Here is a 25,316-nt window from a genome sequence, read left to right on the forward strand (position 1 = left end):
TGCTTTATTGGAGCGGCTACAAGAGCCACCCCAATGCAGGTAGACCAGTTCCTCGGACAGAGTGGCCCCAGTGCTTATTCTTCCTTCACCTTTTTGGAAAATCGTTTCAGTCACACCCATAAGTAAGCACTAACGGTCCTGATGACAGAGCCCTCTGTCCGTTGGACCAGTGCAGCCCAGGCAAGAGACAATGCCCCAACTCATAAAGGGCGCTTCAGTCACAACCCAAGATGTACTGCCCATAGTGCATTGTGGGATACAGTAGCATTTTTAGCAATGATTGTACCAAACAAACCAGCGAGCCTGCGCTGAGACCTGCCACGGCAGGGGCTGATTATGCTCGTGTTACGGGGATACAATGAAGTATGAGACACAATGAGTGTGAGACACATCAGAAAGAACAAAACAGCGGCGCCTGGGTGGCTTAGTCGGTAAAGCATCCAACTCTTGATCTCCACTCAGGTCGTGATCTCACAGTTTGTGGGTTTGAGCCTGGGGTCGGGCTCTGCGCTGACAGCATGGAGACTTCTTGGGGCTCTCTCTCTATCTCTCTCTCTCTCCTTCTCTGCTCCTTCCCCACTCACGCTCTTTCTCTCTCTCTCAAAATAAGTAAATTAACTGTAAAAAGAATACTTCAAAACAAATGCCAGAGTTGATAAGGAGATGAGGACGTGTTTGGGAGACTAGGAAAGCCTTCCTGCACTGGGCCTGAAATAACAGGTACAACTTAGACGGGAAACAGCAAAGGCACAGAGTGATCCAAGGGCCCGGGTAGGAAGTACAGGGCTGTGCTTGGAGCACGGGGCCCGGTCCAGTTTGGCCATAATGTGAGCCAGGGAAAATGAACGCTAATGAATGACAGGAAGGCTTAGGCAGGCAGGGTGGCTTCAACCCCATGGCCACAACTGACCCCTCTGTGGCCTTGGGATTCAGTGACTTGAGCAGCCAATTTTAGCACACAAAGCCAAGCAGTAAGGAAAGTTTAATAGTAATGGTTACTTTTACCTTACCCAGTTTCTGTCGCAAGCCTCATTTTTCCTGATGTTGGAAATGTCATCTCCCGCAGTCTGGGCTCCCACTCTACATGTCCCGGCCCCGGCGGGCCCACCAGCACTCAGCGGCAGTTTCTGTGCCCAGCATCTACAGCACCTCTCCCCTTCCCTGCTCGGCAGGGGGGACCACGCTAACTGCCTCTCCTTCATCCTTGCTGCCTTCGGGATAGCTGGCTGGGGCTGCCAAAGCAAAGCGCTACAAACTGGGGGGGGTTAAAATGACAGATGTTTATCCTGACACAGTTGTGGAGGCCGCAGGTCTGAAACTGAGGTGTCAGCTGGGCCAGACTCCTTCCTGAGGCTCTAGGACAGAATCCTTCCATGCCTCTTTGTCGCTGAGACACCTCCGTGCACTCCCTGAAAGGTGACTGCAAGCCCACGGATTTCCCCTGCTGGCCCTGTGCCTCTCCGAGGCCCCCGGAACTCTCTGGCCCTCTGCTCTGGGGCCAGGATACAACCCTCTCTTCCCTGAGGTCTTTACACCCCCCTCTGTGCTCTACCCCAGCCAAGGGGCCTCAGGGCCCTCACCCTGAGCGCACACAAGCCCTCCTTACCCTTGGGGAGTTTGGCAGAAGGGAGATGAGAGTAAATGTGTCTCCCTGCTCAGAGGCCCAATCTCTCGTCACCGCAGCCACTGTCTCCTCTCTCCGCAACCTGGGAAACTGTACTTACTTACCACATCTTCTCCCAAATCTATTGGCTAAGGCCTAAACTTCCCAAGCTCCTCAGAAACCAAGAGAAGACCCCTTTCTAACAGAACTTTGCCTTTGCTGATGTAAGTCTCACTGGCTAAAGGGACAAGGGAATCTGGTAAGAAAACATCAGCAACAAAATGATTCATTATTTGAAAATAGAACTGCACTTCCCCGAGGCACCCAGCTCACTGAGTGTATAAAGGTCTGGCCTCGCCCTCTGGTGTGTGCAGTCCAGTCAGCCAGGATCCCCAACCCCAGTGCGCCTTACTTTCAGTGCTAAGAGCAGGAAAGTACCAGAGAACCCAGGAGACAGTGGTGGCTCCGCAGTAATCAGGTGCCTTCTCCGTCCAAGGACGCTGAGCAACCTGGGGAGACCACGGCTCAGGCCTTGGAACCCAAACTGTTGAACAATAAGGAAGTCTCTCCAACAAAGGCTTTCTTTTCCGGGCAACTGGTTACCATTTCAAAGCACTAGCAGCGCTTTGACTCCAGAGTGACAGCACAAAGGCATCTTTGAGGACTTTTACGACCAGGCCCACTCAGGGGCTAAACTCACAGGCCTTTGCTCCCTCAGAGACTTCTCTACGACTTGATTCCACATACCTGCACGTGGCTCTCCCCACCACCAAAAAGGACGCCTCGAGTTCTGCCCCATATTCTTGAAAATAAGAACAAAGTAACCGCCCCCACCCCCACCCTTTACGGCTCCCACCCCGAGATTTGTTCCTATCAGCTTCTGTTCCTCTCGTGGCAGCCAGGGGCAGGCATCTGATTCTGCGGCTTGTCGGCGGGGTGGAAAAACAACGCGGATTTCCACAACCTGCAACCTAATTTCTGGTAGGAAGGTACCATCTGGTGGATATTTGGGAAACTGCTCACGTCCTGCGTTTGAAAAGGAGCATCTGAGGGCAGCTTGTGTGGAGCATGCCAATGGCAATATTACTCTGAGACGGAATGAGACCTTCACATTCAAATATGGGCCGGTTCCCTAAACGTTTGACTCCACATACACACAGTATTCTTAGAACCAATCAGAAGCATCTAGAAGAGTCTCCTCTGTTTTCCGGCCTTCTCCGTCCAGTTTACCATTAATCCAAACAGCTATTTATCTTCTGTTCTCTTCTTCTCAAAGTATAGTTCTTGCTTCCCTTTATCGTGGAAATTTATCTATGAGGGCTGTACCTTGAGAAATCTAGTCATACCTCATTCCATGAACACATTCACACAGTCAGTGATCCTTTATGGGGTCCTCTCCCCAGCTTCTTATGGCCCCTTCCTCTGAGATTCTGTCCTGGTCTTTATATCCTTGCATTGGTCAGTCACTGGATGTGGGTTGGCTAGCAAAGGCCAGGGCCTTGGACAAGGAGGCTCTCTACAGCTGAAAAATGTCTGCTAACCAGCCCCCTAGCAGTGGTGAGACAAGTCTTTCCCTAAGGGAGCCCCCAATCTGTAAAAATAGGCTGGGCTCCTAATACAATCTTTACCTACTTGTTAAAGTCTCATTCCCACTAAGAGATGGCATCATTCTTGTTGTCTTCATTCTTAACATTTAGAAGCAATGGACATTGGCAGTTACCTGAAGTAAGTTAAAACCATCCCCAAAGGCCAGGACCTCTGTGAGGAATACTGTGAAGTCATCAGTATCTGTTCTATTTCCACTTTTGTTCCTTTGCCCCTTCCCTTCACTGTAGCCTCTCTCTATTCCTTTCTTCTGCAGTCAGAGTTTTGTTTTCTAGGGTAAGAAACAGGACAGACTGATTTATACGATGGGGTAAATGACTGCTAGCCAATCATTCCTGTCTAATGTAAGCTTCTCTATTCCTGTCATGGTCCAAACATTCATCACAACTGTATTTAGACAATCTTCTACCTGCTCTCTCTTCTCTATTTCTTCTCTGGTCTACCCTGGCTATTGAAGCCACACTGGTCATCCTTAAACATCACTTTTGTCATGTCACTCCCTCATTCAGTGTCACCTCACCTCACTGACATGCCCAGTCCAAGGACAAGGAGCGCTGGACCAGGAGTCACAGACCTGAGGGGCCATGAGGATCTCAGCAACTAAGAGCACAAGAACTGGAGCCTGACTGCAGGGTGTGAGTCTCAGTTCCATCACTTACTGGCTGGACTTCGGGCAAGGTACCTGTACCCTTCTGCCTCAGTTTTTCTATACATGAAGATACTATTTAGGACGTGAAAATAGCATAGCCTGCTGTGTTAGATTAGTTAATACACCTGAAGCGCCTAGATTAGTGGCTGGCACATAATAACCATGTCAGTACTATCATTAGTACCTAACAGTATTAGTACTATTGTTAGTTATATTAACTAGTACCACTAAGAGTAGTACTATTAATCACTGAGTTCCAAATGAGTGACCCCGACCTTGAATAAACCACTTCATCTTGCAGAGGAGCTTCAGTTTTATCATCTTTAATTTTTTTTTTCATGTTTATTTTGAGAGAGAGAGACAGAGCTTGAGTGGGGGACGGGCAGAGAGAGAGGGAGACGCAGACTCGAAGCAGGCTCCAGGCTGTGAGCTGTCAGCACAGAGCCCAGTGCGGGGATCAAACCCACAGACCATGCAATCATGACCTGAGCCGAAGCTGGACGCTTAACTGACTGAGCCACCCAGGCGCCCCAGTTTTGCCATCTTTAAATTGAGGGCCTGGTGTCCCTTCCAGCGCCAGAATTTTGTTTCTCCCACCCTCTTCACAGCATCCAGGCCTGACTTAACAACATGCAATAGCATATGATTGTGTGGTGGCTATAATGTTCAGCTCACCCTTACACAAGCCCTTGTTCAGACTTCTGCCAGCCTAGAATTGTCCATGCACCTCTCCGTGTGCTGTCCATCTTCCCAAATACAGGACGAAATGTTGGTCTCTCCGATCTTCGTGTGTGCCTATGGAATCCAGAATAGCTTCTTCTATCTAGGTGTTCCGGAATTGTTTACTGACCAAATTAATGTCGAGCACCAAATGGTTCTGGCCACTTTCCAGCAATTTGTCTTCTCTGCCTCTCCCCCTCTGGAATCACTCCTCTAACAGAGGTCCTGGAAACGCTCTGGCTTTTTCAATTGCCAGCTTAATTTGCCGCCATCTGTCATAGAGTATGTGTTTCCCGAGGCCTGGAGCACATCTTCCAGGGGCTTAGCTCTGTGCCACATCCATCTCCAGGCAGACAGAGTTTACATGCAAAGAAGCCCAGGGGCGTGGTTGGGGGGCGGGGCCGGGGGAGGGGAGAAGGAAGGTGGGAGCTGGAAAGAGTCGAACTGTATATGGCCTCCACTTTCCGAACTACCCTCACTCACTGTGCACTGATAGAATTTAGGAATTGATTTCCAAACATTTAGAAAAATTAGTGTCCTTGAAGACAGAAATCTTCCAGAAAGATAGCCTCCTACATACGTTGTTTATTGTTTTGTCTGTTAACACCTATAACACCAACCACAAGTAGTTTGAGCTTAGGCCACAGTAAGAGAAGGAACTGAAAAAAGTCTTAGGATCCACAGGTGTGGGAAGGGAGGTGGGAGGTGCCTTTTTTTTTTTTTTTCTTCTTGAGGGATCAGTGATAAATCTGTGATCCCAGATAAAGAAGCCAGTACAATATGAATGAGTGCAGCAACTTGTACCAGTGTCCTCCACCGAGAAGATCAACAAACATATTTATGTATTTCAACCTGTGTATCTTTGGGCCTTTTACAGTACCCATACTGAGAACACTTGCTAGGGGTTTCAAAAAACATAGCATCCTTTTAGAGACATAGCCAGATTTCTAGCAACTTCAACCCTCCAGCATGCAACCAGGATCCTGGCACTCAAGTATAAAGGTCTCGCTGTACCCCCACCTGATGTGCACTCAAGGAGTTACAGAGTCATCCTAGCCTGAACAAACTGTATGCTCACAAGTATCAACAAAATGTATACTCACAGTGAAGTTCATCCAATCTTCTGGGAGCCCCTGTTGTGCTGCAGATAGGATTCTAGGAAGGCAAGTAAGCAGTGTTTCTGAGTATGTCCCAGGTTTGCCTTGCCAGCCTCCCAGCCAATGCTACTCTCAACTGTTTATGCTGGGTAGTTCCATACCTGATTAATCTGATTGGAGGACGTGTGCCCAGTGTCTCTTGCTAATACATCACAGTTGGGTTCCTAACCTAGAGTTTGCTACCACCTGCCACAATACAATACAGACTACAGATTGTCTCTTGGGAGAGTGATCTCTACCATCTAGCCTTGAACAGTTGGAAGGAAGAGGTCTCCTCTATATGCACTGCTTTGAAATCCAACCTCCTGAACCCCAAAGAAGACATTTTATAAACTTCACTTACGGAGAGTAAATAGAACAGAAAATCTCTTAAAGAGCATGCCATGCTGAGAAGCCACCACAGCTGGGATGCCCCATCCTCACCCAGGAAGGCCTCACCCATCCTCTCCTCTACTGCTTTTGGGAAAGACGACTGACCCATCACTCTTCACAGCTCACCCGCTCCTTGGCACTTCCCACCCCACCGTCTCTTACCTCTTCCAGGAAGCTAAGTTAGACACACTCTCTCCTGCCTCCTTTGCCCAGGCCATGGGCATGCTCAATGCTTCCCAGAGAAATAAACCATGTGTCCTGTCTTCCAGCCTTTACTCCCAGCCCCCTCCTACCTCTGAGCTCCTTGTTACTCTTCTGAGTACACATTTCTTGAAAAAAGCTATTTATAATTATTGTCTCTCTCAGTACCCACTCTTACTCCACAGATCCTTGCAACCTGCTTCAACCCCCATTTCTCTTTTTAGAAATGTTTACTTTTGAGATGGGGGGGTGGTGGTGTAGGGGCAGAGGGAGCGGGAAACAGAGGATCTGAAGCAGGCTCTTCACTTACAGCAGTGAGCCCAAAATGGGGCTCAAACTCATGAAGAGTGAGATCACGACCTGAGCCTAAGTCAGACACTTAACTGATTGAGCCAGCCAGGCGCCCCACCCGTGGCCATTTTTCTTCTTAAGGTGGCCCTTCAAAAGCCAGCAGTGAGCTTCCAGTCGGGAAATTTAATGACCAATAATGCCGTCTTCATATTGGTCAGCTATCTACAGCTTTGGCATTTCTGCCAGCTATTTCCCTCTCCTTTGTTCTCCTAGTTCCCAAGACCCTCCATTTCCCTACATTCTCGCCCTAATACCTTTGCCATGACTCCTTCTCCCTTTGACTCCTCTTCCTTGAGCCCTCTGCATGGCATCCTCTAAAGCTCTGTTCTTGCTATTTATCTCCTTAAACTTTCCTGGTTCAGATTTCAACACTCACCTCCTTGATCTTCATTCACCCTCAGTCCTGAAGGTGCTATTGAGCTAGAGATCTCTACTTTCACCCACCTCCTAGGCAGTTCCATTGTTATCTTCCATATCCTCTTCAAAATCAACAGGTACCAAACTAACTCACCATTTTCCATCCTAGACCTGTTCTACTCCTATCTCTGCTATTGGCACCAACACCCATCCTTATCCTCAAACCGGTCATGTTGGTCACCCAGGCTAAACTGCTCAGCCCTGTCCTTCCAGGTCTCATGAGGTACCAATCTCCATGGATGCTGCCTCCACACCAGCTTTCTCCATCCTGTTTCCATGTTCCGCTCAAACTCAGACCCTCATCACATCTTCTGGGGATGACTAGGTGGCAGGCTAATTTGTTGGAATATTAACCTATGTGTTTTTGTGTTGCCTTTCTGTCCTCTATCCCATGAAGATTCATCACTGAATACTTGGTGCATTCTTGCCTCTAGTGAGAGATTATCTGGCTTTTATTGGAGAAAACTCGTAATGCCCTTGAAAGCAACATGGGGAAGGAGGAGATGCTTTTAAAGAAAGAGGAGAGACAGGGAAAGACTTAAAAAATAAACAAATAAAAGAAGTAAAATATTTAGAAGTTAAGCTTTCACTTTTTGCAGATGACATATTATACATGGAAAATCCAATAGACTCCACCAAAAGTCTGCTAGAACTGATACATGAATTCAGCAAAGTCACAGGATACAAAATCAATGTACAGAATTCAGTTGCATTCTTATACACTAATAATGAAGCAACAGAAAGACAAATAAAGAAACTGATCCCATTCACAATTGCACCAAGAACCATAAAATACCTAAGAATAAACTTAACCAAAGATGTAAAAGATCTGTATGCTGAAAACTATAGAAAGCTTATGAAGGAAACCGAAGAAGATATAAAGAAATGGAAAAACATTCTGTGCTCATGGATTGGAAGAATAAATACTGTTAAAATGTCAATAATACCCAAAGCAATGTACACATTCAATGCAATCCCAATCAAAACTGCACCAGCATTCTTCTCGAAGCTAGAACAAGCAATCCTAAAATTCATATGGAACCACAAAAGGCCCCGAATAGCCAAAGTAATTTTGAAGAAGACCAAAGCAGGAGGCATCAAATCCCAGACTTTAGCCTCTACTACAAAGCTGTAATCATCAAGACAGCATGGTATTGACACAAAAACAGACACATAGACCAATGGAATCGAATAGAAACCCCAGAACTAGACACACAAACGTATGGCCAACTAATCTTTGACAAAGCAGGAAAGAATATCCAATGGAAAAAAGACAGTCTCTTTAACAAATGGTGCTGGGAGAACTGGACAGCAACATGCAGAAGGATAAAACTAGACCACTTTCTTACACCATTCACAAAAACAAACTCAAAATGGATAAAGGACCTGAATGTGAGACAGGAAACCATCAAAACCCTAGAGGAGAAAGTAGGAAAAAACCTCTCTGACCTCAGCTGCAGCAATTTCTTACTTGACATATCCCCAAGGGCAAGGGAATTAAAAGCAAAAATGAACTATTGGGACCTCATGAAGATAAGAAAACTTCTGCACAGCAAAGGAAACAATCAACAAAACTAAAAGGCAATTGACGAAATGGGAAAAGATATTTGCAAATGACATATCGGACAAAGGGCTAGTATCCAAAATCTGTAAAGAGCTCACCAAACTCCACACCTGAAAAACAAATAATCCAGTGAAGAAATGGGCAGAAAACATGAACAGACATTTCTCTAAAGAAGACATCCAGATGGCCAACAGGCACGTGAAAAGATGCTCAACATTGCTCCTCATCAGGGAAACACAAATCAAAACCACACTCAGATATCACCTCACGCCAGAGTGGCCAAAATGAACAACAGGAGACTATAGATGCTGGAGAGGATGTGGAGAAACGGGAACCCTCTTGCACTGTTGGTGGGAATGCAAACTGGTGCAGCCACTCTGGAAAAGTGTGGAGGTTCCTCAAAAAATTAAAAATAGACCTACCCTATGACCCAGCAGTAGCACTGCTAGGAATTTACCCAAGGGATACAGGAGTGCTGATGCATAGGGGCACTTGCACTCCAATGTTTATAGCAGCACTCTCAACAATAGCCAAATTATGGAAAGAGCCTAAATGTCCATCAACTGATGAATGGATAAAGAAATTGTGGTTTATATACGCAATGGAATACTACGTGGCAATGAGAATGAATGAAATATGGCCTTTTGTAGCAACATGGATGGAACTGGAGTGTTAAGTGAAATAAGTCATACAAAGGCAGATACCATATGTTATCACTCTTATGTGGATCCTGAGAAACTTAAGAGAAGTCCATGGGGGGAGGGGAAGAAAAAAAAGAAAAAAGGTTAGAGAGGGAGACAGCCAAAGCGTAAGAGACTCTTAAAAACTGAGAACAAACTGAGGGTTGATGGGGGGTAGGAGGGCGGGGTGGTGGGTGATGGGTATTGAGGAGGGCATCTTTTGGGATGAGCACTGGGTGTTGTATGGAAATCAATTTGACAATAAATTTTATATTAAAAAAAAAGTGAAATACTCTTCCACAACAAAAAAGGAATGAAAATTGACATACACAACATGATGAGTCTCACAGATAAAATGTTGAGTGAAAAAAGCTGCAGTAGGATTCTATTTATGTGAAGTTCTAGAACAGGCACACTAATCTATGGGGGTAGAACTCAGCAGAGTAGGTGCCTCGGGGTAAGGAGAAGGTTGCTTGGAAGGGGACATGAGGGAACTTTCTGGTGTGACAGAAAAGTCCTAGATCTTCAGTGGGATGTGGTTATATGGGTATTCCAATTAACCAAACACATCAAGCTCTACACATAAGGTCTACAAATTTCACTGAATGCCAACTTTTAAAAAAGAGGTCAGACAGTGATGGGAGCAGTACTGATGGCAGCACCCTGCAGAGGAAACACCACTTACAGATCACTATCTGGTGTCTTTGGGGAACCTAGACCTTGGGCGACAAGGGTCCCAGATTTAACAAAGTTTTGCATGCTCTTAAGCCAGAGAAGGCTACCAGTCTTCAAAGATGTCAGTGAGACCATAATGGAATGGAGATCCGGGGTCCTTCCCAAGCTTACCAGGTACATAGTAATCTTCCCAGATTCTGGCGCATCCTTGAGAAGGCAGGAAATAGCTCATACTGTATTTCCTATCAACCCAGCAGAACAAAACTGGAAATTCAACCTGAAGAAAATAAACAAATGGGCATTTCCAGCACACCAGACTTGGTGGATTGAGGGTCAGACCTCCTGCAAATGTAAAGACCTATGCTATTTCTCTCAATTCTTCTTATTCACTCTGACAGATTAATCTTCCTAAATCACAGTCAGGGTCATGTCTTCTCCTGGCTAAAGTCTTCCATGATTCTATCTATATTCCTTGGAGGGGAAAAAAAAAAAAAAAAAAAAAAAAACAGTGTATATCCCTTAGCCTGAAATTCAAGGGCCTCCTTAATCTTTCTTCCGAGACTCTGTAGCCACCACTTCTTGGTAAGGAGAAAGTAAGAGGGACACTGTAAGACTAACACCAGTCAGAGGAATTGTTTTAAAGGCTGTTGTCCTGTTGCTAGGAGGAGGCCACACTCCAGACCACAGCAGTTCCACACACTACTTGGCTAATGTTCAGAGCAAGTGAACACATTTTAATATTTATGCAACCCAAATATAATTATAAGCACAAATCTCTCAAAAACTGAGATTTGTTCCAGTCATGTTTTTCCTAATAGCCACAAACAGGAAACCCTCGTGCACGTGTGTTTGGGGACTAACACACAAATGCAGCCTTTGGGATGAGACAGACTGGGTTTGAATCCCTGCTCTGCTCTGACTGTAGCAGACATGGTTGGTTGTGTATCCAACAATCCAGCACGGACACACACAGCCTCCTTCCAAAGAGCTGGATTTGTTGTTTCAGTAAGTCACACTCCTCCACTCTGTCCCCCACTAAGCCAGTCATTGAAATCCATTCTACTTAGGATGGACACATGTTGGAATTCTGATGACAGAGACCTAAGGAAAGCTCTTCTGTAAGGCTTGCAGGAAACTTTCCTTTCTCTTAAAAATGACCACCCAGGAAGACAGGTCTCTTCTGTTGCTGGATTTGACTGTCTGGATATGAAGCCTGAAAATGCTACATTATCTGTCACCCACAAGAGACCACCTGAGGACAGGGTCTCCACACCCCAGGACACAGCAGAAAGATGGGCAAAAATGCTCCGAGTACAGGAATAGGTTGATCAAAAACACAGGCCCCTTTTCAGCCACTGGGAGACACCACTTTCTCCATCCATCCTCTACATGAAGGGCAAGGCCCACGGTGAAGGCACTTTGGTAAATTGAGATTGCTCTCTCGAGGCTGGTATATTTAGAACTATTAATGTCTTCACTGTTTTCCTGAGCTATTATTAATTAATGGTTTATTTCATTCTGCCTCAACTGAAGTGGTGGATGAACACAGGTAAATACACAAAGGATTGAAAAAGAAATCAAGTTGAGATGAGGAATTGTGCATTTCCTTCTGCAAATGATAGTCTGTACTTCCTCAGAGCAGTGTCTGACGACGTATCACCTCTGAGTTCCCGTGCATCTATTTCATCTCTAATGATGCTGCTAATGGGGGGCTTACTTGCACTTACCACGCACTCTGACAAACACATCTATCCATTGGCATTTGGGGACTGCAGACAAATGGAGCTATAAAAACCTTCAATTGCTCAGCGCCTCATTGCCTGAGGGTAATTTGTACTTTATAAGGCAGAGGTGGAATTGTGATGAGGAAGATACCACATTATGCTGGTTTCAAACTTAGGGAAAGTATCAAAGAAAGAGCGAAGACACAAAGCTACCTTGATTCACTGTGGAAAGTATTTATTGAACATCTACTGGACGCACAACAGCCAAGGCATTAAGAAAACACGGAAGAAATTTTAAGCTGCCAGACTCCACCTGCCAACAAGAGATACCACTTTTGTGGAAGAATCTACATACAAAACCATAAATGTGAAAAGGTCACAGGAATGTATGTATATATTATGTAAATATATTACACACACACATACATGTATTTAATGCTAGATTGAGTTGCCAAAATGAAAAAAAAAAAATTAATGGAAATGTCAGAAAGAAGTTGACGTGGCCCCCCGTATCTGTAATATCAAATAAACTGTTAGTGACACCTAATAAATCATTAATGCAACTGCCTTCTAAGTGTTCCTGAACACTCAGTTAAAATCAGGTTCTGGGGGCACCTGAATGGCTCAGTTTAGCATCCTACTCTTGATTTTGGCTCAAGTCATGATCTCACAGTTGTGGGACTGAGTCCCATGTCAGGCTTCCAGGTGAGCGTGGAGCCTGCTTGAGATTCTCTACCCCTCTCCCATGCTAAGATTAAAAAAAAAAAAAAAAAGTATGTAAATTTCTGGGTTCTATTGTGCTTTACACTTTGAATGTGCTTCTGTCCTAGCTTAGCTCAATCAGCCTACGACCTCAGGAGCAAATCAATAGTCTGGAGGAAAGGTGGAACTTACAAGATTTGGGGTATGGTGAAATTCAAATAAATTAGCATGGCAATAGGTTCAGAGCAAAGCAGGGCTGTGTGTAGAGGGCTGAATATCAGGTCTGGACTGCAAAGTGGACCCAGGGTCCTATACCCTTGGAAACTAAAGTTTAGATGTGGAATGCTGTCTCCCAAAACCCCTTGTCTGAAGCTCTGCACCTCATGGAAATTGAGGCAACCACTCTGGGTCAAAGTAAATTATGTCAAATAGCAAAATTTCTGATGGTCTGATTTTAGAGAACAAAGTTCCTCTGGGTTAAGAAAGCAGTAGTCACTGCAAAGGAGTTGTTCTGACACGTTACAGCTGCAGAATGTCCTTGGGTGAAATATTTTTTCCTGTTAACTGCAGCTGGCTTTAACTGTGTCTGATGAAGGAAGGGCAGGGCAGATTTATATTTTCTTAGTCTGATCTAATTTCTACTTTCTCACCTCCACGACAACTCGAAACACACTGTCCTGCATTTTGGTTACTTACGTTCAGAGCTTTCTCCAAGCTAGACTATAAATACATCAAGGTCTAGCAGTGTCTCTTATGCGGTGAGTGCTCAAAAATATTTTCTGGACTTAATTTGATTACCAATAGCAGCAAGAGCAATATTTCAACTTCATCAATGAGGGCACATCAGGTCCAAGCAAAACTAAGATCAGGCCAGGTCAAGTGGCAGATTAGGAAGCTCTTCTACAACAAAAAGATCTTCCCACTTGCAAAACTGAAGGCAGACCATCATTCCTCAGCTGGAAGAAACATTTATTTTAACAAGATTTCAATAGGAACACATTCAGCAAAGTTGCACCTACAAAGGGAACTTGCAAAAGAAATCAGCCAGGCACAGGGTTAGCCTTCTGCTACATGAACTGTATACTTTCAAATCTGCATCTTTCAGATTTTGCTCTTTTTATGAACGGCGGTGGTAATCAGCCTTTTCCATCTTATCCTGCCCTAGGCCTACAAAATTGCTTAAAAAGGCATAGCCTGTCAAGTTTTTATTTGCTCAAGTAATGTCTGTTCAATCATCTCAGTTCAAATATGTCATCATTAAACAATCACACCCATTATAGAGAACATAATGGAACCATTTGGAGTGGAAAACTGTTCTTAACCCCAAAGTATCCCTCAAGTAAAGGGCTTTTGTGTCATAGGAACACTTCCCACTTCCTCTCACCATGAAATGCTAACACACTGCAAGTTGTTTGTAAACTGGCTGGCGCGTGAAAACCAGAGAGCAACCAGTACAAAAAGCTGTTGTTCACGAGACCTAAAGAAATGGCACTGGAATCTCTCTGTGCACTTAGTAATTTTAGGGTAAACTTAACTAGGATTTGGTGAACACAAGAATTCATTCCCATCTGATAAAGCAGTTCTGCTTTGCACTAAATGGAAAGCAAGAGTTCATCAGTCAACATTGAGATTACCAAAAGGAAACCATTCTTAAAAAGTATTCCTTACTGAGTGTTCTTCCACGTCCTGGTGATCAGCCCTATCTGGGAGAAAAGACGTTCAGCTCAGAGTGGACACGTAAGACACACGTTCAGAGGCAGCAGGGGTGACAAATGTTAGCAATGCCCCTCCCTATAAAAGACTGCTTTGTTTTCATTCCTTTTGAGACAAGGAGCAACATGACACATGTATTACCACAGCTCTGTCTTAGGGCCAGGGGTCCCCTGCCAGGTGTAATCTGAAAGCTCCTGCACTCCAAAGTAACTCAAGGCGATTTAAAATACTTATGCACTGTCAAACAGTACATGGACATTTATTCCCTTTTTCAAAACATTTGTATTTAACCTAAGGCAGCTCTGATCTCAGTCTGAAGCACCATCCCCCAAACTTACAAAAGCCTTGGGGCGGGGGGGGGGGGGGGGGGGGGGGGAGATTCTTTCAGAGTTAGCTTTAGGCTTGTGCTGAGTCCATTTTGAGGTTTATGAGGAGGCTCTAGGAGAACATATTAGCACAGAGAGAAAAGAAAAATGCCTGCTTGTTTGACAAAGTAGAACTTCAGTTTATTTCTTTACTACTTAGGCTAAAATGTCCTGCATCCACTTAAACTTTAATCACTTCCTTCTGCTATTGTTATGTTGCTCATTTTTGACACCAAAATGGGCTTAAGCAGGAAAAGTGTCTTGGGAATGAGCCATGATCTAGCCAAGAACACAGGAAACCCTGAGTACACAATTACTGGGTCACAGAATACCATAAATCCTCAGTTCTTGTTGTAAATGTTAAGATGTTCATTAGTTAGGGGAAAAAAAAGTCATTGAGATTTTCTATAGGAAATAAGCAATATGTTATTAGAATGTAGAACAGAGGAAGGAATATTCTTAGTTAATGTATTTTGGAATACAAAAGCAAAATCACAATCCTCTCCCATGCTCAAGTTCAAGTATTTCAGGATCAGGTTGCCTATGGTTAGTTCTATGCTAAAATAGGAAGAGCAAGCAGCTAAGCCAATCTATGCTACTATATTACCTAAGGTTCAGTTTGATACATGTAAAACACACCACTGGTGGAGTTCTAGATCACATGTTGCAAAAGGTTGTTTTTGAGCTTTTTTTTCCAGATAAGAATTTTCATTTACACTGTATAGTAATAGGAAAGTGTAGGACATTTAGTTGATGGGCATCTAAAATCTGCATGATGAATTAAAGGCAATTATGTCCATGTACCTTAATAGTAAAGGAACATTTCTTTGCTGACTCTGCAATCAACCTTTACATTTTTTCAATAACCCATATCACTAGAGAGAAACTGCACAAAGTCTAACCTTAAAGAAACATGAAGAACACTAACTAGCAAGTAGTATTAAACACTGAACTTTAAGCATGAAAAAAAGCTTAAAATGTTACCCAATCCTCTACTTTTTCTGGCTTTCCTTAACACAAGAACATAAATGATGGTTCTCATATTGAAATTTTAATATGTTGCTGTGGCTTGAACATTCTTTTAAAGTTCCAAGAGGCAAAAACCCTGTCTGTTTTGCTATTATATCCCCATATCTTCAACATTTTTTAGCATATAGGAAGTTCTGAATTGATAATAAATAAATTCCACTGTGAATTACTGTCACAGCCTAAGTTGCCTCTTTGTTTTTATTGAAGGCATGGCTATGTTGCTGAAAATAGCATACTTTAAATGGGAACATGAGATGTATTATTTCCATAACTCAGATCCAACTTGCTTTTGACAGCAGCAAATTTAACTGAAACATATTCTTTATGGATGATAGGAGAAAAGAGACATCTAGTGGATGGACTGAGACTCAAAATTCAAAAACCACATCTGCCTCTCTCTCCATCTTTTGTTAGAAGTCCCTGAAAAAAAATAAGTTGTCTTCTTTGTCAAAGAGGTCAAAGACAAGTAGTCACTGCAATTTCAAGAATACTGAAATGCTAATGCCTGAATAAAAAGTCTTCTACTTGGGAGTTTAAGAAGTCACTTCCTTATCCTTGGGTGGGTGGGGGGGGGGTACTTAAAACCATTTTATTCATGCTTCAAGTGCCCTAAAGAATAATGTCCATAAAGTTGTAACTTTCCATTTATAAAGGTGAAGAAGGAGAAACAGGTAGAAAAATAACGTACTGTTCAGATCAAGTAACTTTTGAGATATATTAGTGGCAGGTGAATCCACAAACATACAATTTAAATGTACCCAAATGTGAAATCATTAGCAGATCCTTGATCTTAGGTTTATGAAAACATAATATACATATAAGGGCAGAACCACTTTTCAATGGACCACCTTGAAAAGGATGAATTTTTAAAAGACTATATGTAGCTATAAATGGATATGTAGAATTTTAATTTCTTCCAAAAGTGATCTATTTTAAAAACAGGTATTGGAGCACCTGCGTGGCTCAGTCATTTCCAAGTCCATCTCTTGATTTCGGCTCAGGTCATGATCTCTCAGTTTATGTGTTAGAGCCCTGTGTTGGCCTCTGCACTGACAGTGCATAGCCTGCTTGGGATTCTCTCTCTCCCTCTCTCCTTGCCCTTCCCTGGCTCATGCATGTGCGCACTCTCTCAAAATAAATAAACAATAACAACAACAACAAAAATAGGTTATCATCCCGCCTGTATCCTAAGTATTCTTAATTACTGGGCCAAAACCGTGGTAGGATCAGAAACACCATTTCCACAAATCTTTTTCAATCCAGATAACTTTATTCAACAAATATTTGAGCACTTGCCACATGCCAAGAATGTATTTCATAACACTATCACAAAGTTCACTTTTATTTGTAGACTAAAAATGCTTTACCAGTCTTTAAAACCAGTTCAGGTACTTTCTAATTCATAAAAATCCAATTATGTCACTGGCAAGTTTCACTTTCAGTATGAGATCTGCAAATAGGTACATAAATTTAGCCAATTTGGAGAGACAGTGCCAAAATGTGCAAGAGCTTAAACACGCCTAGACTGGGACAGCTTAATGTCCCAATGGTTGTTCTACATAGAGGTCTCTTTCTTTTCGTTCTCTTTTTAAAGAGTTCATTTCCTCATAACATCCAATTCAGTCTCCAACAGACTTGCTGAGTTTTAGGCTCTTGTTATTAACTGAGCACTTCAGCCTGGTAACTAAGGACATCATGCATGACTTGGTAGACGTATTTAAGGTCATTTGATACCTCCCTCTCATGAGCAGCATCTAGCACGAAAAGGTATCACCTCTCTCAATTAAATGGGTCACAGAGGCTAAGCAATATTGCCAAATAAATCTTGTGAATATTTAATAAACAATATGCTATTCGGTATAAATATAACAGAAAAAGAATCATTATAAGTCCTATTCTGTCCCTAACTATGTGGTCTTTGCCAAGTCACTTACAATGGTAAAATGTGATTTGGACTAGACCAAACTCTGAAAATTCCACGTTACTGATGTTAGTTGTTTGCATATGTGATCTCAACCTTAACTGCATCCATTTTTAAGTTTTTCAGTCCATGTGTGAGGACAGCACACATCCTCCAATACTTTTATCCACTATTTCCAATTTGCTTACAGCCACAACACATTCACCCCTCCCCACAATCACTAATTGTTACTCAGGCCCTTTCTTCCATACCTAAAATATTTTCCCTACCTACTCTATCTACCAAAATCTTCCTCATCATTCAAGGTCTTGGGAAAGAGAAATCAGTCTATTCTAATAGAACTGCTCTGTAGTCACCTTGTAAAGGTACATGATATCCCAACTAAGCATTATTGCACCAAAACATACATCTCATATTTTCTTATTGCCCCACCCTCTGAACAGTGGATTCTTAAGAATTTGTTTGTGAAAGACACCATGTACTCTCAATAAAAGAAAGGATGTACTCCCAATTCCAGTATCAACTTTCTAATAAGCCTGCAAGAAAGATTAACAGTCTACTGTACCAATGATTCTTATTCATTGAAAATGGAGGAGATTTTAAGTCATCTTCTCTAAACTGTCTCAGAATGGGATTTGGATCAGAGGGAATCAAAACTGATCAACAAAAGCCACAGCGAGAAATTAGTAGGGTTTCTAGTGCTGATGTTCAATGGCACAAAACATTTCAAGGCATTTCGTTTAGCATTGTACAATGCTCAGATTTAGAGTGTACAATCATTTACACTACGGAGATCTAAAAATTACAAAAAACCTAGTTAAAGAACTACTGAAGATTCACTTCAGAAAATTTATGATCATTTAATTAATCCTCCACTGTTTTACATAGAATTATCACAGTTTAAGATAAAAACTAGTGGAAAAGAAAAATGTAATTATTGTTTTCCTTTATTGGTAAATCTGGATATTTTTAAAGGACCAAAAATTGTGTACACAAGTAATTCAAAGCTTTCATTTCAAAATGAAAAATGGATTTTATTCATGCATCTAGCCATCTATCAAACACATTTACTGAACTACTACTATGTGCCAGGTAATATGTAAGGCACTAGAAATACCAAATGAATATGACTGATCTTATTGTGTAATTACTTTCTTCAACTATTGTTGGATGTAACATTTTTCATTATTTTGAGTAAGAATTTCAGGCACACATAAAAGACTAATTTTAAACCATAGACACATGTTGTAACATAACTTAGTTACAGAGTTGTAACTCTGTACTTAGCAGAGTTTTTTTCCCTCAAAACAACCACCACAACCACCATCATCTATGCGAAGAAGAATTCTGAGCTTCATAAGACATTTTTGAAACCTCACTCCTCTGTGAATGGGTTCACTACACTAGCTTTTGAGCTCAGAACAGAATGTTTTATTCATCATCAAGCACAGTGACTGAATCATGGTATATACTCAAGAAATACCTCTGGGATTGAAGGCCCAAAACTTGATGCCTTCATACGACACGGGCAGTATAAATGAGTTGTAGTGTTTGAATAATAGTGAAACCATTTCAATTCAGCACCTTAGTTTTAGTGTAATGTATAAAAGTCACCAAAAGTGACAGACCACTAGAAAGCAATAAGGATAAATCATTTGCAAAATCAAAATAACAAAACAAAACTTTTCTAATTTTTAATTTTCTCAGTTTTTTCTTTCAGGTTTTTTTTCCAGTTGCCATTTTTTTCTAAGTCACGCATTCATCTCTATTTTTGTACCTTCTTTTTTTCTTTTTACTGCTGCTGCATACATGGGAGCAATGTTAATACAATTCTGAATTCGAATAGGTGTTACTGAATTTCAGCTTCCAACTTCTAAATACATCAGTTACACCGGGTTATGGCATAGAAATTACCAGGAACAACCACAGATTTTAATTTATTTTTGTTAAGATTCTATCAAGACCAAGCACATTGTAATGAAGCTTCTGGTATGCTGAAAAACAAATACTAAAGAGGGATGAGCAGTATTGAAGAGTCATCAACAGGGGCGCCTGGGTGGCGCAGTCGGTTAAGCGTCCGACTTCAGCCAGGCCACGATCTCGCGGTCTGTGAGTTCGAGCCCCGCGTCAGGCTCTGGGCTGATGGCTCGGAGCCTGGAGCCTGTTTCCGATTCTGTGTCTCCCTCTCTCTCTGCCCCTCCCCCGTTCATGCTCTGTCTCTCTCTGTCCCAAAAATAAAATAAAAAACGTTGAAAAAAAAATTAAAAAAAAAAAAAAAAAAAAGAGTCATCAACAGTGACTAGAAATCCCTTTTCACTCAAGTCTTCAGACCCTCCAGCAGATCTAAAATTCTTAAGATAAGCTTAGATATGATACGGACCTAATTACAAAAACAAAGTATTTATTTTCAGGATTTGCTGTGGAAAGTTCACCAGAACTTCTCGTTGACAACTCTGCCTGTGACCATGTATACTGGCTACGTGCTACTACAGTGAATATGTTCTACAGCACAGAGTAGAAGGTTTTACCCCAAGAGTTTGTACATATTTGGTTTGCATGTATTTTAGGTAATACATTTAGGGACATTAAGCTATATTGGGAATCTAGGTGCTAACAGCTAAAGAGACTGCAGAGGGCTCTCAGAGGCACTCAGGCATGGTGCTGATGAATTACATCCGGCAGTTAGAGGGGCAGAGGAGTCAAAGCAGTGCTGGTAGGAAAAGCAGAAATACATGGGACTTGATCACTGACAGATTAGTCCGATATTTAGTGGAACAACAACACTCTTTACAATACCACAAATACCTTTTGATACTACAAATAATTTCATCAATAATATTACAAAGTACTCTGGTACCATCTTTATGGTTATCTGAATGAAGAAGGTTTCTATTTTATATAGATATATCTTCTAGGACTTCTCTGCAGAAATTAAGTAGAGAATAAATAACATAATAGCTTATTATCCCTATATATATTATTATTTCTGAAGATATTTCTACAAATAACTGCAAGGACAGTTATATCCACTTGTTCAAGTAGCTTTGAAAGCAAACTACTGGTGGACTTGATAGACAACTGCTGTATCTGCTATCAAAAAGCAAGACAATCAGAAGAAGGTGGTTACTTGTAGTATATGCCATGTACTAATGTGTAAGGATCAGGCTGAAAAACCCGGCTTCCTGAAGAGTAGGCAAGTTAGATAACTGTCATCTATTTTATTTCTGTCCATTAATATTTCCCAATCGATCAAAGCCCTGCCTACTAAAAAGGAGACATTAGAAGACACCCTTACTAACACAAATAAACCAATTCTCACAACTCATAAAAACTGCACTGTTAATCCAGATACCACACCACCCTCATATGTAAATTAAGGTCCAGAAAGTTCAAGGAATTTATCTAAGATTACACAAATATATCTTCTATGTTTTAACAATAACAACAAAAAATCAAAGTCGAAGGAGTTGTATCATCAATTTGTAGAACCAGAATAAAAATTTCAGTCACTGGCCTTAGTCTGGTGTTTTTCCAATGTACCATGCTCATGTAGCTGACATCAAATCAGTGTCACAGATGTGAATTCATCTTGGCCAGCCTCTACACATATACAACCAAACATGCTATAAACTGAAAAATGATACACAGTGATAGGACAGATGTAAAGAAATAAGCTATCATAACATAGCTCAGTCCTATAAAAGCAGTGCAAAGGGGATATCAGGAAACATAAGAAAGGTTTGAGTCTTCTTGTGTGCCTAAATACATGTAAGTTTAAAGAAAAATTCTTGACCTTCACATTTTTGTATCAAACCGTTGACATATTTATATGAGTGAGACTGTAATCTGTGGCTTTATAAATGTGATTTGAGCTTACTCATTCACTCTTCAACAATACTAGGTGGAAAAGATATTTAAAGCAATGCTAATGGATCAGGAAGATGAAATCTTTTGATGTTTACCATTTTAGCTCTGTATCAAAAGATCTTTGAAAAAGCAAACGAAGAATAGTGTATGTAGCAAACTCCTATTTGTGTTAACATAAGGGAGCTATACTCCTTTCTATATGCAGAAAATTGCAAGGACATAAAGACATTTCTAACTGTAATGAAAAAGTCAGAAAAGCTGTGGTGGAAAATAAATGTACTTTCACTATCTACTCTTTGGTACTGTTTGAATAGTTTTTTTTTTACATGTTCATGGACTACTTTCAAAAAGATCTTTGATACTCATATTATTACTACTGGAGGGCAAACATTTTGTTCTTTACTCCCATATTCAAAGATTCATATAAAATGATTAATTTAAGTATCCAGCTTCACTGTAAATAAAACCTAAAGTTTACTCCCCAATTCTATCTTTATAGTAAATACAAACAACAAAGACACTTTAACTGCTCTTTAACTTTTAGACAGAAGTATACTAATCCTATGTGTTATTCTCATGGATAATGAACTTTAAGTGTTCACTGACATTGATGCTGACGTTTTAAAAAGCCTATAAAACATTTTCCATTTTATTCTTCTATAAATAACTGGTAAAATTTCAAGTTCACAAGATATTTTCTGCCATACACATTAGAGAGATTTCAATGAATCCCACTATTCCAACAGAAACAGAAATCATATAAAATACATAAACACAAAGTAGAATGACACTGTTCCTAAAAAAAAAAAAAAACATTAGAAAAGGTAATTCAGTTTTAATTTATTTTATCACTTTTTCTTCATGATCCAGATATTTTAAAATGCAAAGAAAATTAACTTTCCATGATATGTCAGGGACTGGCACTAAAAAAATTTTCAGACTGCAAATGAGTTATACAAATGAAAATATCAAATGGAGATCCAGTTATCAAAATGAAAGCACTCAACATATTAAAATTTCACAATTATTTGTTCAGAGCACATAAAAAAGTCAGCTTGCTAACCAACTGTTGTGATTTTAAAGAACTATTGCAGAGGTTTGAAGAAAATAGATTAGTTAACTTATAAAGAGATTAAAGAGCTTGAAACAAGTATTAAAAAGAAATCTGTGCCTTTATTAGAATGGTGTTAGGCTTTAAATATACCAATTTTGGTAATCAAATTATTCATTTTTAATAAGAAATGACACTACAGAACTGCATTACTGGTCCAACAATCTTGTCTTTACTTTTCCTTTAAAGCAAGAAACAGAATTCGAGTAATCAGAAAGCACTAGCAGGCATCAGTTAATCCAAGATACTAGCTTCTTAGTTCCAAAAGCACTTGCAAAGAAAACCACTGTGGGGGTACAGGGGGGTGGAAGCCATTTGTAATAACTGGAATCCCATGAGTGTGTGTGTGCACCAAGTCTCATGAGGCTTTTTTAATTTATCCTTTACTTGGTCACTTGTTTTTCCTCAAATACTAGTTTTTCTTTGACTTTTTTTTCCTCAAAGTATAAAAAGTATGAAATATAAACAAGCTCTTGCATTGCACACTTAGAAGTGCACAACTCAAGCATTATAGAGCTATCTACATACCGATAAATCCCATCGAATCTTGGATAATTCAATAATATACAAAATATCAGGGCACAGAAAGAACTAAAACCCACTTCTTTTTGTTACACATAAGATTCAAATATTCAGTCTAAAGAAAAACACATAATCATTTTGGCTCTCCTCTACATTCGCATGTTGATATACTTATTAAAATATCCTGTATAATTATGTTTGGTCTTCTTACTCCAAGTCAGGTTTAAAACCTCAAAACCAGCCATCCAGACAAAACAGGTAATCAGAAAGATTATTTCTTCCCCACCTCCCTAACCCCAATAATTATGAAATCAATTTTACGACATGACTCCAAACACTGGATTGTGACGACAAATGCTAGGTCCAATTTCTTCGTAATCCTTTTTGGTGTGGCACACTTGGTAGAACTCAGGCTGAAAACAAAAACATGTATTTTACAAAGGTCAAAAACGTACCACCTTTCAATATGCTTAAAAGAGATCTGTGTGGTGCCTTGGGTTAAGTGTCCGACTTTGGCTCAGGTCATGATCTCGCTGTCCGTGAGTTCAAGTCCCGTGTCAGGCTCTGTGCTGACAGCCTGGAGCCTGTTTCAGATTCTGGGTCTCCCTCTCTCTCTGCCCCTCCCCTGCCCATGCTCAAGCTCTCTCTCAAAAATAAACATTGAAAAAAATTTTTTAATAAAATAGACTTGTTAAATCTAAAATTTTTATTAGCCCACCTCCATATGTGTACAAAGCTTAAAATTTCTAGCAACTGTGACAACATCAGTTGTAATTCTTTATCAGAAATGAAAAGTAGCATTAAACAACACATGTCCTAACACACATCTCCCCCTACCTTAGCATGATTTTGAAATTCTGAAGACTGGAAGGTGGATTCTCAAAAGCCCAGACTATTCTGCTGAGGCTTCCCCCCATTGTAATCTAAAAGAGCAGCATTAAATCTAAAATATAGGTAAACTCCTAGTAGTCATATACAAAAACTTCTAGATCAACTTGCTTTCCTTACTCAAGGTATGGACAGAGTCTCTCTCTCTCTCTCTCTCTCTCTGTTAACTCCTTTCTCAAAGGGCACACTTACAAACTCAAATAGGTTATATGGCACAAATGAAGATGACTAAAATTAAGGAATAATATGTACCTCTTCATTTTAAATGGTTTTAAAAATCCAAGCATGTATGACATTCAGTAATTCAGATTAAAGCTTCTTCATTTTATTTAATACTCTGTGCTACAGGATAAAGCACCAATATTTAATAGACTAATGATGTTAAATTATCTTTTGAAGGGATTTTAAGATGTTTTGGTTTGGGGAGAGAGCTCTTAGAACAATTCCTTCCACTAAGTTTTGAACGTCATATTTCCTATGCAATGATCTTAATGCTTTTAAATATCTACACAGAAAAAACAATGACCTTCTGATATCTATATTATCACAAGGTTAAAAGAATTTTCCCTACAGATAAATTTTAACACCATAAATGCTTATTCTAAAAAAATGTCTAGCGAGCAAAAAATAAAATCCAAAGGACTTCTACTTTTTAAAATACTATATATACGTATGTGTGTATATATATATATATATATATATATATATATATATATATATATATAGTATGTCTATATAGAGAGAGACATCCGATTTTAAAACCTGCTCATGCAATATACAAATACAATTTAAAGAAATTTCCTTCGTTCTTCTGAACTGTGTAAGTCCTGGGGTGCTTGTGTGGCTCAGTCGGTTAAGCATCTGACTCTTGATACTGGCTCATGGTCTGTGAGATGGAGACCTGTGTCCAGCCCTGCGCTGACAGCAGGGAGGCTATGTGGGATTCTCTCTCTCTCCTTCTCTGCCTGTCTGCCCCTCCTCCACTTGCACACACACTCTCAATCTCTCAAAATAAATAATAAACGTTAGAAAATATTTTTAATTATGTCAGTACTGGTGAATTCTCCCATCTGAAAAATCACATTTTAAATGTAAGCTTTATCTCACCGTGGAAGCCAGCATCGATCCTCCAAACCAAACTGCGTATCGCTGCATGTGGTGTGTAATGACTTGTACATCAATAGGTTTTGGCTAAAAATGAAACAGCAAGAGCAGTTCGAGAAATAAATTCAAGTAACGATTTCTGTATTATGTAACTTTAAATGTATATAGACTAAAATATAATGTTTCAGATATTCAAAAATAATAAAACTCTAAGAGGACGCACATAAAGCAAAACAAAACACGACAGAAACAAATTAAGCTAATTTTTAAAAGAAAAAAAAACCAACCACTCTGAAGTGGCGAAAGCGACTAACCCAATTGTGAACACAGTATTATGACTGTGCCTTCTGGCTTAAGATAAAAATTAACTGATGAA

General features: G+C 40.7%; 1 protein-coding gene and 1 long non-coding RNA gene across 26 annotated transcripts in view; both read right to left on the reverse strand.

The window, feature by feature from the left end:
* The window catches only part of LOC122225819, a 166,118-nt gene extending 153,726 nt beyond the window's left edge, over positions 1 to 12,392 (reverse strand). For 20 of the 25 annotated variants that reach the window (XR_006205378.1, XR_006205377.1, XR_006205376.1 and 17 more), the window contains exon 1: positions 4,533 to 5,991. This is a non-coding gene — a long non-coding RNA (uncharacterized LOC122225819). Of the gene's footprint in view, positions 1 to 4,532; positions 5,992 to 10,165 lie in introns of those variants that run through there. The other 5 variants (XR_006205397.1, XR_006205400.1, XR_006205386.1 and 2 more) reach the window with 5 other exon arrangements.
* A 10,076-nt stretch (positions 12,393 to 22,468) lies between these two features.
* The window catches only part of ACTR3 (actin related protein 3), a 65,598-nt gene continuing 62,750 nt past the window's right edge, over positions 22,469 to 25,316 (reverse strand). Inside the window, exons 11-12 of the mRNA XM_042948510.1 lie at positions 24,944 to 25,027; positions 22,469 to 23,361 (exon numbers count right to left, since the gene is read on the reverse strand). Of these exons, the coding sequence (XP_042804444.1) occupies positions 23,266 to 23,361; positions 24,944 to 25,027 (180 nt within the window). The 3' untranslated portion in view covers positions 22,469 to 23,265. The remainder of the gene's footprint in view (positions 23,362 to 24,943; positions 25,028 to 25,316) is intronic.

This window comes from Panthera leo, chromosome C1 (genome assembly GCF_018350215.1).
Source record: "Panthera leo isolate Ple1 chromosome C1, P.leo_Ple1_pat1.1, whole genome shotgun sequence".
NCBI lineage: Eukaryota > Metazoa > Chordata > Mammalia > Carnivora > Felidae > Panthera > Panthera leo.